Raw genomic sequence first — 18,706 nt, 5'->3', positions numbered from 1 at the left:
GTTTGACTTCTTCCTTCCCAATTGTATCCCTGTAATTTCTTTTTCTTGTCTGATGGCTCTGGTTAACACTTCCAGAACTATGTTGAATAGCATTGGTGAAAGTGGGCATCCCTGTCTGGTGCCAGATCTCAGTGGAAATGCTTCCAACTTTTCCCCATTCAATAGGATGCTGGCTGTGGGTTTTTCATAAATTGCTTTGATTATATTGAGGAATGTTCCTTCTATACCCAATTTTCTTAGAGTTTTCATCATGAAAGGGTGTTGAATTTTATCGAATGCTTTCTCTGCATCTATTGAGATAATCATATTGTCGCTCCCCGTCTTCATGGGGGAACGACACTAAACCCTGCCTAGGCTTCATATCCGAGTCACGGCACCATTATGTCGCTCCCCCTCTTCGTGGAGGAACGACACGGGACCCTGCGCTGTTCTTTTCTCTGCTCGGCCCTCCCCGGGTTTGCTGCTGGTTCTTCCCGGGTTGGCTACTATCCCTTCCACCTCCGTGGAAGGGCAGTTCCCCCTGGCCGCATTCCCCACTTCCGCAGGGGAGCGGCACACTGCCGGCCGGCTCTTCTCGGGGGCTGCACGGGTTCCCTTAGATGTTCCCCATAGATGTTCCTGGTGCATGCCGTCTCTCTCCTCCTTTATAGTCCTCCTCCGCCAATCCCAACTCGGCTGAGTACGCTGCTCTCCAATCAGGAGCAAGTCCTACAGTTAATTGGTTGAACTGGAGGCAGCTGTGCGGAAGCTGTTTACTTCTCTCCCAGCGCCATATTGTGGGAGAGCAGATGCATAGAATAAGTCCTAATTCGAGTAACTTAGTCTAGTCCGGATTGCTCCCCACAGATCCCCCTTTCTTTTTATTTTTTAGCGTTGATACGCGCCTGTCTTCGGTGTCCCACGGCATACACTCTGCTCTACTTGCTAGCGTTGCCACAGGCTCTTACAAGTCCTATCAATCAGGAAAACCGAATCCGGGTCCTCTCTTCGCCATTGTGAGGAGGTTTTTAGGCGCTGATGCGTGCCTGTGTTCGGTGCCCTGCAGCGCATGCTCTGCTCTGCTAGAACTGCCTGCAGGTGTTTACAAAACCTATCAGGCAAACCGAATCCAAGCCTTCTCATTGCCGTATTGTGGGGGAGACTTATTAGTGTTGGTTTGTGCCTATCTTCGGTGACCTGCAGCTCATACTCTGGTCGAGCTTTGCTGGCGCTTACCGCCTTAAATCAGGCAGACCGAATCCAAGCCTCCTAATTGTTGCATTGTGGGGAAGCCTTATTTTTCTCTATTTCTCTATCTCCGGGCATTTCTATTTCTCCCATTTTACTTCTGTCTGCCAGCATTCCTATTTCTCTCACTTTACTTCTAAAACTTCTGTTTCTCTTATCCCTGCGGCTTCCCGGCACCTCGCCCCGCCGGCGGGTTCCCGGCTCTGCGCCGCTTCCCGGCGCCTCGCCCCGCCAGCGGGCTCCGCCCCGAGGCTGCTTCTCCGCACCTCGCCGGCTCTGAGCCGCTTCAGCCCGCGCCTCATCTGCGCGGCTTCCCGGCTTTGCGCGGCTTGGCTCCGCGCTCCGCGGTCTCCACGCCCTTCGCGTCCGCACCACGGCCTACGCCAGCCCCGTTCCCTATCTATTCACGCCCCGTGCTCTCTGCACGCGGCGGCTTCCGCGAGTGACACAGCGTAGCTTGCGTCTCCGCCACTAGGATTCAATCTAAGTTCCCCGGGCTAGCCTGGCGAATTCAACCCAGCTCACGTCTCCGCCCCACGATTTGGCTTCCCGTCCTTTGCTCCCCGGGCTAATCAGACGGATCCCAATCTGGCTTGCGTCTCAGCTTCTGGTTTCAACTTTTCGCCCCCTATTCCCGGGCTAACTTGAGAACCCCAAAGTGGCTTTCGTTTCCGCCTCGGCCTGCCCCCCGCGGCTTCAATTTCCCTAACATTTTTCTCTACCCGGTATGTTTCCCCAAGCTTTCTTCCAACAATACTCCTCCCTCATTTCTCCTGGCCTCTCCCCACAGTCCGCGTCCGAGTCTGTTTGTTCTAGCTTTCACTTTCGCTTTCGACCTTAGAGATTCCTCCCAGCTTCCCCCCGTAGTCCGTATCCGAGTCTATGCCTAGGCTTTCAATAGCTTCTTCCGGCTCCTTTTTCGTCCGGCTTTTCCCTAGGCTGTTTGCTAGTTTCTCTCTCCGATATTTTCCCTAGGCTGTTTGCTAGTTTCTCTCTCCGATATTTTCCCTAGTTCTTCCCGTTTCTTCCCTCCTAAGTTTTCTATCCGTCCTAGGTTTCCTAATCCGAGTCAGGTTTCCTATCCGAGTCAGGTTTCCTATCCGAGTCACGGCACCATTATGTCGCTCCCCGTCTTCATGGGGGAACGACACTAAACCCTGCCTAGGCTTCATATCCGAGTCACGGCACCATTATGTCGCTCCCCCTCTTCGTGGAGGAACGACACGGGACCCTGCGCTGTTCTTTTCTCTGCTCGGCCCTCCCCGGGTTTGCTGCTGGTTCTTCCCGGGTTGGCTACTATCCCTTCCACCTCCGTGGAAGGGCAGTTCCCCCTGGCCGCATTCCCCACTTCCGCAGGGGAGCGGCACACTGCCGGCCGGCTCTTCTCGGGGGCTGCACGGGTTCCCTTAGATGTTCCCCATAGATGTTCCTGGTGCATGCCGTCTCTCTCCTCCTTTATAGTCCTCCTCCGCCAATCCCAACTCGGCTGAGTACGCTGCTCTCCAATCAGGAGCAAGTCCTACAGTTAATTGGTTGAACTGGAGGCAGCTGTGCGGAAGCTGTTTACTTCTCTCCCAGCGCCATATTGTGGGAGAGCAGATGCATAGAATAAGTCCTAATTCGAGTAACTTAGTCTAGTCCGGATTGCTCCCCACACATATGGTTTTTCTTCTGCAGTTTGTTAATGTGGTGTATCACATTGATTGATTTGCGAATGTTGTACGATCCCTGCATTCCAGGGATAAATCCCATTGGTCTGGTGGATGATTTTTCTGATGTGTTGTATTCTATTGGAGATAATTTTATTGAGGTTTTTTGCGTCTATGTTCATCAGGGACATTGGTCTGTAATTTTCCTTCAGTGCTGCATCTTTCTCTGGCTTAGGGATTAAGGTGATGCTGGCTTCATAGAAAGAATTTGGGAGGATTCCATCTTTTTCGATTGTTCTGAATATTTGAGAAGAATTGGAGTTAGTTCTTCTTTAAATGTCTGGTAGAATTCAGTAGTGAAACCATCTGGTCCTGGGCTTTTCTTTGTTGGGAGGGCCTTTATTACTGTTTCAATTGCTGTTTCAGTTATGGGTCTATTTAGGTTTTCTATGTCTTCCTGGTTCAATTTAGGTAGATTGCATGTGTCCAGGAATCTATCCATTTCTGATAGTTTTCCCTGTTTGCTGCCATACAAGTCCTTGTAGTAATTTCTGATGATTCTTTTTATTTCTGTGGTGTCTGTTGTTACATTTCCTTTTTCATCTCTGATTTTATTGATTTGGGTCTTTTCTTTTTTTTAGTTAGTTGGGCCAATGGGGTGTCAATTTTGTTTATTTTTTCAAAAAACCAGCTCTTGGCTTGGCTGATCTTTTGTAATATTTTTTTGGATTCAATCCTGTTGATTTCTTCTCTAATTTTAATTATTTCTCTTCTCCTACTAGATTTGGGTCTGGTTTGCTGCAGTTTTTCTAGGTCCTTGAGATGCGCTGAAAGCTCATTTATTTGGTGCCTTTCCAATTTCTTGATGTAGGCACCTATTGCTATAAACTTTCCTCTCAACACTGCTTTTGCCATATCCCATAAGTTTTGATATGTTGTGTTGTTATCCTCATTTACTTCCAGAAAGTTTTTGATTTCTCTTTTGATTTCTTCTATGACCCTGTATTCATTCAGGAGCATGTTGTTCAGTTTCCATGTGTTTGCATACCCTCTAGGGATTCCTGAGTTGCTAATTTCCAGCTTCATTCCGCTGTGGTCTGAGAAGCTACATGGTATGATTCTAATTCTTTTAAATTTGCGGAGACTTGCTTTATGGCCTAGTATGTGGACAATCCTAGAGAAAGTTCCATGCACTGCTGAGAAGAATGTAAAATCTTTAGCTGTAGGATTGAAAGTTCTGTAGATATCTGTTAGATCCATTTGGGCAATAGTGTCGATTAAATCTGCTATTTCCTTGTTGATCTTCTGTCCGGATAATCTGTCTATTTCTGAGAGTGGAGTATTGAAGTTCCCCAGTACTATTGTATTGGAATATAAATCTCCCTGTAAGTCCCTTAACATACCTTTTAAATTATCCTGTGCCCTGTAATTAGGTGCATATACATTTATAATAGTTACATCTTCCTGTTGAATTGAACCCTTAATCATTATATAGTGTCCCTCTTTGTCTCTCTTAACAGTTTTTGTGTTAAAGTTTATTTTGTCTGATATTAATATGGCTACACCTCCTTTTTTTTGGTTTCTGTTGGCATGGAATATCTTTTTCCAACCTTTCACTTTCAGTCTGCATGCATCTTTGTTGGAAAGATGTGTTTCTTGTAGGCGGTAAATAGATGGGTTTTGTTCTTTAATCCATTCAGCCAGTCTGTGCCTTTTAACTGGAGAGTTAAGTCCATTAACGTTCAATGTGACTATTGATAAGTAGTGACTTTGCCCTACCATTTTCCCAAAGATATTTTCTAGTATATGCTTTGAGCTTCCTGTGATCTTTTACTGGTAGGTTTTCTCCCTTTACCTTCTTTCGTATTCATGGCTGTGTTTCTGTGTGTAGCACATCTTTAAGCATTTTTTGCAGGGCTGGACGAGTGGCAACAAATTCTTTCAATTTCTGTTTGCTATGAAAGGTCTTTATTTCACCTTCATTCACAAATGAGAGCTTGGCAGGATATAATATTCTGTGCTGGCAGTTTTTCTTTCTTAGTACCCGGGCTATGTCTCGCCATTCCCTCCTAGCCTATAGTGTTTCTGATGAGAAGTCAGCTGTGAGTCTAATTGGAGATCCTCTGAGAGTAATCTGACATTTCTCTCTTGCACATTTTAGGATCTTTTCTTTCTGTTTCACTGTGGTGAGTTTAATTACAACGTGTCGTGGTGAGGATCTCTTTTGGTCATGTTTATTGGGGGTTCTATGAGCTTCCTGTACTAGGATATCTCTGTCCTTCTCCAAACCTGGGAAATTGTCTGCTAGTATCTCACTAAAAAGGCCTTCCAATCCTTTTTCTCTCTCCATGCCTTCAGGAACTCCTAGAACCCGAATGTTGGTTTTTTTAATAGTATCCTGTAGATTCCCAACAATATTTTTTAGATTTCTAATTTCCTCTTCTTTTGTTTGGTTTGATGGTATACTTTTCTGTTCTCTGTCTTCCAAGTCCGATATTCTCTCTTCTGCTTCACCCATTCTGTTTTTAAGGCTCTCTAATGTGTTTGTCATTTGTTTTATTGAATTCTTCATTTCATTATGATTTCTCATCACTATCACAGTTTCATGTGCTACTAGTTGTTTCATTTCATTTTAATTTCTCCTTAATATTTCATTTTCGGGAGAGAGATTTTCTATCCTGTCCATTACGGATTTCTGTAGTTCAAGAATTTGTTTTTGAGAACTTCTTAATGTTCTTATCAATTTTTTGAGATCTGCTTCTTGCATTTCTTCTATCTCATCATCTTCATAATCTTGAATTGGGGTGTCTTTTTCATTTGGTGGCATCATAGTTTCTTCCTTGTTCTTGTTACCCCGGTTTTTGCATTTGTTGTTTGGCATTGTGGAGATATTCTTTGGTTTCTTCGCTGTGGTGCTTTTTCTTATTATACTATGAGTCTAGATTAAGTGGACTGTCTGCTTTTGATGGATCCTTAGAGGCTGTGATGGGTGTGGCCAGAGAGCTCTGTTTGGTTCTTCCTGGTTAAGGGTGTGCCAAAGTTGACTCACCCAGATTGTTCTCTCTCTCTCTCTCTCTCTCTCTCTCTCTCTCTCTCTCTCTCTCTTTGACTCAGTTGGGAAGTAATTCTGCACAGCTGAGTGGGATTGAGGGCTGTTGATGTATGAAATCTGGCCCCTGTGGGTATTCATCTGCTCTACCCCTGGGACCACACAAAGAGTTTATGCAGCCCTCAGTGTGGTCTCAAATTTCTCTGCAGTCTCTCATTGGGTTCCCAAGGTTACCAAGTTTGTGTACTCGGTGAGTTCTCTCACCCCCCCCCCTCAGATTTTCACAGTTTCAGTTTGTTAGCTCCCACTTTCACTAGGTCCTAACCTCCTGTTATTTCTCGCCACTAGAATCAGGTTTTTCTGCTTGGCTGATGGCAGGTGCTGCTTTATATATGTCCAAAATGGCGCCTGCTCTTTGTCTTGCTCAGCTTTGTAAGGTGAGTGGAGAGAGAGGCTAGCGTCCATGCCGGTTCCACTTATTTATTCGTTTTTTTTTCTCCTCCAGTCAGCCTGGTGAACTTTCCCCAGAAGGGCTTCAGGCCTCATTTCCTCTAGGCTCTTTCTGCCTTTCCCCACCAATGTCTTGGGTTACCGAGGTTTTTGTCTCACCTCCCCTTCCAGCGCTGGTGCGCAGACTCTGTGGCTCGGCTTCCACATGGTGGACGACCTTGCTCTCCCTGTAGGTCCTCTGTGTCACATTCACTAGATCCGGAAGTTTCCTCTGCAATTTTTTCCTGAGAATACAGTAACTCCACTTTTATTAAACTATCTTTTCCCAGACTATCAGTGTGGGCCCTCACTATTCCACCATCTTGGCTCCACCCCACTCATTCTGTTTTTAAGGCTCTCTAGTATGTTTGTCATTTGATTTATTATTGAATTCTTCATTTTGCTATGATTTCTCTTCACTATCAGAGTTTCATGTTCTACTAGTTGCTTCATTTCATTTTGATTCCTCCTTAATATTTCATTTTCGCGAGATAGATTTTCTATCCTGTCCAGTAAGGATTTCTGTAGTTCAAGAATTTGTTTTTGAGAACTTCTTAATGTTCTTATCAACTTTTTGAGATCCGTTTCTTGCATTTATTCTATCTCATCATCATCATAATCTTGAAATGAGGTGTCTTGTTCATTTGGGGGCGTCATAGTGTCTTCCTTGTTCTTGTTAGTAACCATTTTTTTCAAGACTTGGTTTGGACAAAATGGAGGATATTTGAGCAGTTGTAATTATTAATCCTGTCCCTAATCCATTGACTTTTTATTTTATGGCTTTTGTGAAACATATTGTTAGTAGAGTCTTCAGTGCTGTTATGAAGACACTACTCTATGACTTCATGATTTTATTTCAAATGAGCCAGTAACAACTTGACAGATTCAAAATTGATAAAAATCTGAAGCCAAGCTGATGGTGTACATCTGAAAACCTGATCGCATCCTTATCTTCTCTGCAGATTTTCTATTGTTCTAGGTTGAGTGAGAAACAACAAGAAGGATCTAATAGGAATATTTCCACTTTCAGCATCACTTGTCTAGAAGATAACCATTGTAAACTCAAAATACTCGTGTGATTCATTTGTAAGAAATGTCCACAGTTAACAAATCTATAGACGGATGTAGATAGTAGTTCCCAAAGATTGAGGTGCTTGAGCGAATTGGAAGGTGACTTACAAAAGACCTAGAGTTTATTTTTTTTAAAAGATTTTATATGTTTACTTGAAAGTCAGAGGTACAGAGAGGCAGAGGCAGAGGCAGAGGCAGAGGCAGAGGCAGAGAGAGAGAGAGAGAGAGAGAGAGAAAGTGTTCCATCCGCTGGTTCATTCTCCAGATGGCCGCAATGGCCAGAGATGCACCAGTCTGAAGCCAGGAGCCAGGAGCTTCCTCTGGGTCTCCCATGCGGATGCAGGGGCCCAAGGACTTGGGCCATCTTCTACTGCTTTCCCAGGCTATAGCAGAGAGCTGGATCAGAAGAGGAGCAGCTGGGACACGAACAAGTGCCCATATGAGATACTGACACTGCAGGCGGTTGCTTTACCTGCTACGCTGCAGCGCCAGCCCCGTAGAGTTTCTTATGGGGTGAGGAAAATGTTCTAAAATTATTATATTGATTATACAATTCCATAAATGAGCTAAAAAGTATTGAATTATTTACTTTCAATGGATGCATTACATGGTAGATGAATTAGATTTGATAAAGCTAAACATTTCAGTCTCTCTTAATGAGTAACAAGGAAAAGAAAAATCACTAAAGGCACTATGAAAGAAACAGGCTACAAAGAAGAAAAGGAGTGCAAGGCAACAGTGAATCCTGTGGTGCTGGTTTAGAAACAAGGGCCTTAGTATGAAGACAGTTTTATTTTAATGTACCTGAAGATAGATGTTCATGGCAATATATTTGTATTTTTAATAATGCTTGAGACTCAAAAGTTTCTTTTTTCCCCAGTGCAGTCAGTTAGTGTGGCTTGTAGAATGCCCAGATTTTGCCAGTGATTGGGAGCCTCTTTCTTTCTTTTTTTTTTTAAAAAAAGATTTATTTATTTATTTGGAAGTCATAGTTAGAGAGAGAAGGAGAGGCAGAGGCAGAGAGAAAGGTCTTCTATCTGCTGATTCGCTCCCCAGTTGGCTGCAATGGCTGGAGCAACACCAATCCAAAGCCAGGAACCAGGAGCTTCTTCTGGGTCTCCCATGTGGGTACAGGGGCCCAAGGACTTGAGTCATCTGCTACTGCTTTCTCAGGCCACAGCAGAGAGCTGGGTTGGAAGTGGAGCAGCCAAGACTTGAACTGGCACCCATATAGGATGCTGGCACTGCAGGTGGCAGCTTTGCCTGCTATACCACAGCTCCCGCCCCTGCGAGCCTCTTTCGCCCCTGCTCCTGTGTCCTAGTTGGGTATGCCATCATGCTGTGGTTTTCAGCACTTCTTTCCTTTCTACTGTGTTAGAAAATTTACAGTCATAAACCCTTGTCCTAGAAGCAGACATTTCTCCAAGAAGTCCTAGGTTTCATTAGTGGAAAATAGTGTAGATCTGGGCCGTGTGTGTGTGTGTTCATGTTCATGTTCATGTTCACTGCTATGGAAGTCTGTTTGTTGGTTTATTCAATGGGCTGACCTAGAAAATACATATGTGCAAATACACAGACACATGCACGAATACACATGTACACACGTGAATAATCAGAAGTTCACTCCATTATTTCCCATTCCTTTGCATTTTCTCAAGTTTCTTTCTTTTTTAGAAGATTTTTTTCCATTTACTTTGAAGTCAGAGCTACAGAGAGAGTGAAGGGGAGGGGAGTGGAGATCCATCTTCCATCTGCTAGTTTACTCCTCAGATCTCTGCAATGGCCAGGACTGGGCCAGGTGGAGCCTGGACCCAGGAACTTCATCTGGGACTCCAGCGTGGGTGGCAGGGGCCCAAACACTTGGGCCATTTTCTGTCAATTTTCCCAGGCAGTTAGCAGGGAGCTGGACAAGAAGTGGAGCATCCCATATGGCACCCATATGGGATATTTATGTCACAGGTGGCAGTTTGACCTGCTATGCCACAACAGTGGTCCCAGGATTTCTTTGTGTGTGCCCATTCCACATTTGTAGGGTCCCCTTTCACAGGGAGAATGTTGGATCACAGCAGCAAACCTATACACTGATTTGCTCAATCTGTTGATGCATACAAAATATTTTTCAGAATTGGTTTACCTATACTGCTGCAGTACACAAGCCTAATAAGAGCTTAGAATGTGTTTGTGATTCTAATACACTCACATAACAGACACTGCCTAAGACACTGTGTTCATTGTCTTCCTTTCTTTATTATACAAAAGGTAGCAAAGTATTTTTTTTGCCCTTTGCTCTTTTTTCTTAACTGTTCCTGTCAGTCCAGAATAGTCCATTGCTCTTTTATTTCTCAACATTTCTTCTCAGCTTCTCTGCCATCTATTGTGTGTTTCCACCAGTTGGATTTAATTATTTGGCTTGAATTTTCAAACAGTTTCCTGTATTTTACAACTACAAATAGTGCTGTGAAAAATATCTGTGCATATGTACACTTATACAATGGCAAGTGACTCTTCTGGGTAAATTCTTAGATGTTACTTTTTCTGCTGAGATTTTAATAAAAATAATTTTATCATATAATCCTAACTTTATTTGATAGGTTTTATATACTCTTGCATTTTCAGTAAGCATATATTGAAAATCCAGTTTTTCTAGTCTCCTAATAGTACTGTCAATGGTTTTCTTTTTTTACTTTAATATAAAACAAGTTTTTTTAGCATAGTTATAATTTTTTAAAATTTTATTTAAGTTATCAAAGTTTCATGTATTTCATATATCCAGATTTAGGAACATAGTGACACTTCCCCCTACCCTCCCTCCTGGCCATGTTCCAATCCGTCTTCCCCCCACCTCACACTCCCACTCTTAATTTTTACAAAGATCTATTTTTAGTTTACTTAATGATCATATAGTTAACCCTACCCTAAGGAAAAGCGTTCAACAAATAGTATGAAGAACAAAAAACACACTTTTCCTCTATGGAAGAGACAAGGGCTGTAACCAACCATCAAATCTCAAAATGTCTATTCCACTTCAATACATTACATGTCAGGTACTCTGTTAGTTACCTTGAATCAGGGAAAACATGATATCTGTCTTCTTGGGACTGGCTTATTTCACAAAGTGTAATGGTTTCCAGTTGTGTCCATCTCATTGGAAAAGACAGGATTTCATTTTTTTTTAAAAGCTGAGTAATACTCCATACTGTATATATACCATAATTTATCCAGTCAACAGTTGATGGACATCTGGGTTGATTCCATATCTTAGCTATTTTGGGGGTGATCTTATGGGTAAGAAGAGGTATCTTCCTTTCTTGGTGAAGATTCTGATTGAGTCTTACCCATTTTATGTAGGATTTTTGTTCTCTCCCCATAAGTTTCTGAAATGTCTTCATGTGAGAATCCAGCATTTCTCAATGAAACATCTTGGTGTGCATACTAATAAATTTATTTATTTATTGACTGTTCGTATTTGATTGCTGATGGATGCAGAAGTTTTATATGTTTTTATGTTACATTGTCTCCGAATTTCAAGTCAGAATTAGAAAGCCTTACTCTACATCATGTTAGGATGATTTCATCTATGTTTTCTTCTAGCACATTCAATTTTATTTTTGTATTTTTTTAAAGATGTATTTGTTTATTTTAAAGAGCTACACACAGAGAGAAGGAGAAGTGGAGAGAGAGAGATCTTCCATCAACTGGCTGCAACAGCTGGAGCTGCGCTGATCCAAAGCCAGGAGCCAGGAGCTTCCGCCGGGTCTCCCACACAGGTGCAGGGGCCCAAGGACTTGGGCCATCTTCTACTGCTTTCCCAGGCCATAGCAGAGAGCTGGATCAGAAGTGGAGCAGCCGGGACTCATACTGGCACCCATATGGGATGCCGACACTGCAGGCAGTGGCTTTATGTGTCATGCCACAGCACTGGCACCCAATTTTATTTTTTAATCTTTAAATCTCTGAATCCATATACAATTTTCATGTATAATGTGAGAAATGGAATTTTATGATTTTTCAAATGTCTGTCTAGTGTCTGATTCATTAATCTGACATAGTGATTTCATACCACCCTTTTTGAACTCTATTTTAATGTATCTGAATTCAGTTTTGCTATATTACAACCCATTTGTCCTTTTGTCTACTAGTACCACACAGTTTAAATTATACAGGCTTTAAGGGATTGTTTTCCTAGTTGGAAGGGGCGGTTTCCCTGGAGCTCTTCCTGAGCAGTGTTTATAGCAATCCTTATGTTAATTTTTGCATTTGAACTTTAGCATGAATATATAACCAGTGATAAAACTCCTTGGAATTTTTAGTACTTGTCTATAACTTTGCACATTGTTGTTCGTGAGACTCACATCTTACTATATTGCAATGTTCCAACCAAGAAAAGAAGGTGCCTTCCTCCTTGTCCAAATCTTGAATATTTGTAGCATTTTGTCATTTTTTATTGTTCTGAGACATTATAATCCAGGATTGTGAGTGTTGGAATCCCAGGTTTTCTCCAATCAAAAGGGCAGTGTTGTTACCTTATTTATCACTCGGCTCCATTTGAGAACAGTGATCTTGCGCTTCCTGAAGGTATTGATAGTCTTGTTACACCCTGGAGTTCATAGTAATCTTGAAGTGTATGCATTTCCACAGTGTGCTTTTTCTTTTCCAGTGGCGTTTAGCTCAGTTTGTTGTAGAATATGGTAAGTACTTCATCTTTATTAAAATATGAAAATCCATTTCCTGTATGATTTTCTTTTAATCCCATCAATAGGGTTCTTGGATCCTTCTTGTATCACCACTGTTGGGTAAAGTACAAGGTTTCAGAGATACCCAGCAGAGATGTTATTCTTTTAAAAATTCAGTTTTTCAACTTTTTTAGAATCACATGTCATTTATTGGTTCTCTTCTTAGTGAATAGCCACAGAAAACTTCCTCTTACAGGAAAAAATTTTGAGGTAAAATGTCAATACATATGCTAGAGTTACTATTTCTACATTCACACCCAGAGGAAACTTCTTAAATTGCTGATATGAGATGAACCTTGCATACACATACATGCATACACAACTTTGCTTGTGGCTTTCAGTTTGGGTCATGGAAGAACTAGTTGATGGAAGGACTCTTGTGGTAATGTGTTGCTGTGGCCCCTTCAACATTACACCAAAGCTGACCTGGAGAGTACTGAAGGCTGGAGTCCTTCAGCTGAGGTGATGGGGCCGGAGACCCCCCGTCTCATTTTCTTTTGTCCATCTTCCTAAGATTTTGCTTCTCCAACAGAGAAATCCCTTTCCTTTTATTCTGGGGAACGTCTCCCCCAAGCTGGTAAAGGCTCCAGGGCCTGGGGAGACTGGCCCTGCAATGAACACCTGATGTCAAAGCACAGGGCCTGGGTCAGGGCAGTCTTGTGGTAGGAATTTGGGGAAGTTCGGCCCTGGGGATTAGAGAAAATGTGGGGCCATGGCTAAAAGGGTAGTGCCTTGAGCTGGAGAGAACAACAGATGCTTTCAGACCCTTTGCCCATGCCTGGAGGATTGAGGAGGTTGTGGCTAAATGGCCTGATGCCTTGGCATGGATCACTGGCACCGGCAGACATAACATGATGTGGCCTCAATAGGCAAGGACAGGGGCACAAGTAAATGCCTTTCAGTTGGTGTTCAGGGAAGGTGAGTGTGTGATTGTGATTCTTAGTAGAGATGTTGGGGGACTTGAGAAGGGCTGACATGGAAGGTAATAATATCATTCTCACTTTACACAGAACCAGCGTCCAGAATAAGTGCACCGAGGAGTCCCACGTATCCCATGAAGCTGAAGACCTTGGGTCCTACTCAGCGATCAGTGTATGAGGTCAGAACCAGGTAAATAGCTTGCAGGGGAGCAGTTTATTAAATTAAAAGACCATGAAGTACAAGGATTACAAGGGTTGGTGTGCAAAAAGCCAATCGTAAACCAGGTATCTCATGCCAATGAAAGAAAACAACTTTTAAATATCAATTTAAATATCAATTTCTAGCAGAAGTAGAAAAATTTATCATTGACTTTTGTTATGTTCACACTTAAGGGGAAAGGAAAGGAGTGGACAGGAGAACAGCCCATACAGAGGAGTTGATGACTGCACATGGTTTTTAGGGGACCAGAGAGTAAAGTATTATGGACTGGAACTGTGTCCTCCCTACCCCGATACACAGGTTACAGCACTAATCCCCAGTGTGACTGTTTATGTGAATAGGTCACTTAACCTATTTTTATAAAAGATTTATTTATTTGAGAGGCAGAATTAGACAAGGAGAGACAGACATATGAGATATATATGTCCCATCAACAGGTTCACTCAACAAATGACTGCAATGGCTGGGTGGGTCAAGGCCAAAGTCTGAAGCCTAGAAATCCATCCAATCTCACACTTGGGTTCAGAGTCACAAATTTTTGTGCCATCTTCTGCTGCTTACCCAGGCAAATTATCAAAAAGCTGTATTGGAAGTGGTGCACCAGGACTCAAACTGGCCCTCATATGGGATGCCAGCCTCGCAGATGGCAGCTTATCCTGTTGAGCCACAATGCCCACCCCATAGATACATAGATAGCATATGTAAAAAGGTAATTAAGGTTAAAGTGATGTCATAAGGGTCTGGTCCTAATCCATCACGACTGGTGTCCTTTTAGAAGGAGAGGTTCCAGGAAGTTGCATGCACAGAGAATAGTCCATGTGAGGACACAGAGACACTGGAGCCATCTGCAAGCCAGGGAGACAGGCTTCTGGCAACCAAACTTGCCAACAGCTTCTGTTGGGCTTTCCAAGCTTCAGAACTGTGAGAAAGCGAAGTTCTATCAGGTTAATAGACCAGTTGCGTTGTGTTTTGTAGGTTGGGCCCAGCAAACTAATAACAATTTTAATATTAAGAATGGGATTGTGTTTGCAAATGTGGATGTGGTTTGGAATTGGTATTATGTAGAGGCTAGAATAATTTTGAGGTACCTGTTGACAAAGCCAAAATTACTTCAGAGACACTCTTGGTAAAATATAGATGTTACAAGGGATTCTGGTTAGGTCTCTGATGTGGAATTCTTGCCATATCAGTTTGGGGAGCTATGTCCTAGTGTTTTGTGGAATGTGGACTCTCTAGATGACTTAAGCGTGGAATATTCAGATGTGATTTCCTCACACAGAGATGAACGTGTGGCCTGATTTCTTTGCTGATTATAGTAAAATATGAGTGGGAGAAAGAACTAGAAGGGATTATTAAAGTAAAAGACATCCAACTTTTAAAATTTGGAAAATTCTCAATCTGCTCATCTCAGAAAAAATGAACATGTATTTTCTGGAGAGAGCACTGAGTGTGTGAGGCTTGGTACCAATTAACCATTTCATCAGGAATTTTGCCAGCTGGAACTGAAACGTAAAGATATGGAGCAAAATGAAAGCAGCCTGTTCGATTTCAGGAAGTCTATAGCAATGTCCAGTTCAGCAGTCTTTCTGCAAATGTGTTCCTATTCCAGAAAAGGGGAAGACGTGACTCAGAAAGTTGTTTCCGAGATCGACAGGGCTACCATTCTTGGGGGGAAAGTGGGAAGTGTGTCTTCTCAGTTTCCTTGGACCAGGAGCCACTGCTCAAAACAATGCTGCCACGCTGGTGACCCCAGGAAGCAGGGCTTCCAACACCTTGGACCATGAGCACAGGGCACTGCGTCAGAGACGATTGTTCTTGAGACCTGAAATCTGATAGAATTTGCCTTGCTGGATTGTGGAGTTGCTTGTGATGTGTCACTCTGCTTCTTTGTGATGGATCCATTTTGGAATTGGAACATCTAGCCTATACTTGTTCCACCATTGTATTTTGGAAACACATAACAAATCTCGTGCCACGGGATCACAGGTAGAGAAGTTGGTCAAAGGATGTGTATTCTAACCCATACTTGGTATAAAGATTTACATGAAATTATAGATTTAGAGTTGACTTAGGAGTGGGTTATGGATTTTGCAACTGTTGGGATGTTGTGATTCTATTTTGTATGTGAAAAGGATGTGAACTTTGGGGCAAAAACTTTTAAAATCCTTGTATTTTTCTCATAATAAGCATTTATTGTATACTTGGAATTCAAAAAATGTTATACAAAAGTAAACTTTTTTTACATTTTATTCAAAGAATACAAACTTTATGCATTTCATATATACATATTTAGGAACATAGTGATTCTTCCCACCCTACCTCCCTCCCACTCATATTCCCACCCTTCTTCCTTCTCCCTCTCCCATTTCCATTCTTATTTTTTACAAAGATCTATTTTCAGTTAACTTTATACTCAAGATTAATCTTACACTAAGTAAAGAGTTCAACAAAAGAAAAATATAAAAAAGAAAAAACTAACAAACAAAAAGCATTGTTCCTGAACAGTGAAGACAAGGGCTGTTCAAAGTCATCACAGCATGAAGTGTCAATTTCATTCCTGTAGATTACCTTTTTTTTTTTTTTTGACAGGCAGAGTGGATAGTGAGAGAGAGACAGAGAGAAAGGTCTTCCTTTGCCGTTGGTTCACTCTCCAGTGGCCACCGCGGCTGGCGCGCTGCAGCCGGCACACCGCGCTGATCGATGGCAGGAGCCAGGTACTTATCCTGGTCTCCCATGGGGTGCAGGGCCCAAGGACTTGGGCCATCCTCTACTGCACTCCTTGGCCACAGCAGAGAGCTGGCCTGGAAGAGGGGCAACCGGGACAGAATCCGGTGCCCCGACCGGGACTAGAACCCGGTGTGCCGGTGCCGCAAGGTAGAGGATTAGCCTAGTGAGCCGCGGCGCTGGCCTATAGATTACCTTTTAGGTACTCTATTAGTTACCACAGATCAAGGGGAACAGATGGTATTTGTCTTTTTGAGACTTGCTTATTTCACTAAATATAATGGTTTCCAGTTGCATTCATGTTGGTGCAAAACATTATAAAACATTTCTCAATGTTTCCTGCCTGTTTTCTAGTTGAACTGTTTTTATTTTTGCTGTTGAATTTTGAAAGTTCTTTATTCTAGATACAAGACGTGTCAGGTTTATGGCTTGCAAATAGTTTCTCCAAGCCTATTCGTCATTTTTGTCCTTTCAGTAGGGTCTTCCACAAAGGACAGTATTTGAATTTTGAGCAATACCAATTATTGATTATATCTTTTATAAATATAGATTTTGTTATCATACCTGAAAATCTTCACCAAGCACTAAAATTCAGTTATTTCCACCAATGTTACTGCCTGAAAGTTTCACAGTTTCACATTTAAATCTGTGATCCACTGCAGGTTAATTTTTGTGTGTACTAAAAACCCCATGCCTTTGAATTATGTTGCTTTATAAAGTTAGTTTGCTGTACTTGTATGGTCCTTTCCCCCATGCCTCTGCCCTTCTGGGATTCCTGAAAGACTCATTTTTGGTTTTGATGCGGGGAGGAACTTTACAAATATTTTCCTAAGAGTTTAGCTGAGCAGGGTGAAGTGCATTGTTCTCCTGTGATCATCAGGGATCTGCTTCAGAGGGGCAAGATGGAAAACTGAACAAACTGGTGTCTGACCCAGAGATCCTGTCTCCAAAGCTCACCTCCTTGTCTACCTGCATGGAGCAAGTCAAGTGCAACACTGGCTATGGGACCACAGGACCCCATGGCACCTGCCATCATTACCTCCTAGAAAGAAACAGGAGATTCTGAGGAGACAAGGTCTTGTGTCCTCTGTGTAGATGGTTGAGAAGATGATTCAAGATGCTAGGGAAAGCACCCAGGCTTCTCAGGGTGCAATGAGCCCAGAGCCAGCATTTATACCTGACTTGTGATCCTATGCATTTGAGATGCAAGACAGCACATGAAGAGCGCTGATCACTGATAGTCAGCCTGGCCACACCCTCATGCTTCAGTGCAGGAGAATCAGGATGGAGCGGGGCTGGCTCTGAGGTCACTCTACAGGAGGCTCATGGCTGGGCAGACCAACCATACCTAGCATGGCCATATAGAACTTGATGATGGCTCTTGGCTGCCTCCCACTGTCTTCACCAAGGGCTCTTAAACAGCTGAGGATAGGAAACATCTCATCTTTATCACCATTTCTGAACCCCTCAGAGACCCTAATTTTTAAGGTTGAACTGAGTATGTGGATTCCTTGTCAAGAACCTGATAGGTCCTAGGCTGGTTAGACCCAGCAAAGTTGCCAAGACAGGACCTGAGGGATGTCAGCCTCAGGACTCTTATGGATACCTCCTCATGGAGACATGTCAGCCCACCCCTGATACTTCTGTTATCCCTTTCATCAGGCTAAGTGAACCAGAGCAATATAAAACATAGAAGACAGAAAATGTGGAAACACACTCCTAGAATGTGCCGGCACCTCAGGCTGAGACAGAGTTCCCCAGACCCTGCGCTCAGCATAAAGTCGTGGCCTGTCTGCAGGAGCAGAAGCACCGCTTGCCCTTCCATGCAGCTTCCCAGCCTTCCCTCTTGAGACAGCACGCAGGAGGCCCCCTGGGCTATATAGGAACCAACAGTTCACCTCATTGTCACTTACATCCTGGAACTATTTTGAATTGAGATTCAGTGCCAGTTAATTTGCAATATAATTTCAAGCCTACTACTTTCAGCTTTAATGAAAGAGGTATGAGCCCTTTAATGGAGAAAATTGGATCCTTACATGTCTTCAAATTAGAAGGAAAAACTTGCAGCAGCACCATACAGGGAACATCATCATGGTGCACCTACTGGAGATGTTACAGGGTTGCAGAGAGACCATGAAGTCTTGTGCGCTGGACACTGCTGAGTCAGCACTGGACGAAAATTAGCATGGCATGGCCACTTTCCAGTTACACAGTGACTTACCTAATTAAAATACATGTGAAAACTGAGTTGATATCTGCAGAGTCACACTTTTGTCTCAAATTGGTCAACTACACTTGCCTTGATTTTCTGTTTTTCCAGTATTGGCTCCAGATAATCACCAGAAATCACCCTTGATCACCAACAGAATGGTGCTGACGCATTGAACGGTTAGTTTACTTGTTTGGATCTCAAGCATCCTGGAACAATTGTGCGGTGCTGACAAATGATTGAAAAGAGAAAACACAATGGAGGCAGAGCTGTTGGAGCCCTGCAGTGAGTGAATCAAGGCAACTGTACCAATCTGTCTTAGTGGGGATTACCCTTACTCAGACACACGTGTGAATAAACACAGGTTTCATTTGGAAATTTTCTGTAAAGCAGTGCAAATGGTTAATTTTAGTCA

The 18,706-nt window shown here is 42.8% G+C and overlaps 1 protein-coding gene across 5 annotated transcripts in view; it reads left to right on the top strand.

Moving 5' to 3' along the window:
* Nucleotides 1-18,669, top strand: part of LOC100357796 (putative serine protease 47) — a 45,845-nt gene extending 27,176 nt beyond the window's left edge. Inside the window, exons 5-7 of one of the 5 annotated variants that reach the window (XR_007924670.2) lie at nucleotides 11,131-11,252; nucleotides 13,229-13,328; nucleotides 18,403-18,669. Coding sequence is in view for 1 of the 5 variants with exons in the window: in XM_070049952.1 (XP_069906053.1) it covers nucleotides 11,131-11,208 (78 nt within the window). In the remaining 4 variants the exon portion in view is untranslated. Of the gene's footprint in view, nucleotides 1-11,130; nucleotides 12,210-13,228; nucleotides 13,329-14,967 lie in introns of those variants that run through there. The other 4 variants (XR_007924669.2, XR_007924665.2, XR_011379205.1 and 1 more) reach the window with 4 other exon arrangements.
* Nucleotides 18,670-18,706: the final 37 nt, after the last annotated feature.

This window comes from Oryctolagus cuniculus, chromosome 1, assembly GCF_964237555.1.
Source record: "Oryctolagus cuniculus chromosome 1, mOryCun1.1, whole genome shotgun sequence".
In the NCBI taxonomy this organism is placed as follows: domain Eukaryota; kingdom Metazoa; phylum Chordata; class Mammalia; order Lagomorpha; family Leporidae; genus Oryctolagus; species Oryctolagus cuniculus.
Note: the sequence above shows the minus strand (reverse complement) of the source record. Positions and strands in the feature narration are given on the sequence as shown.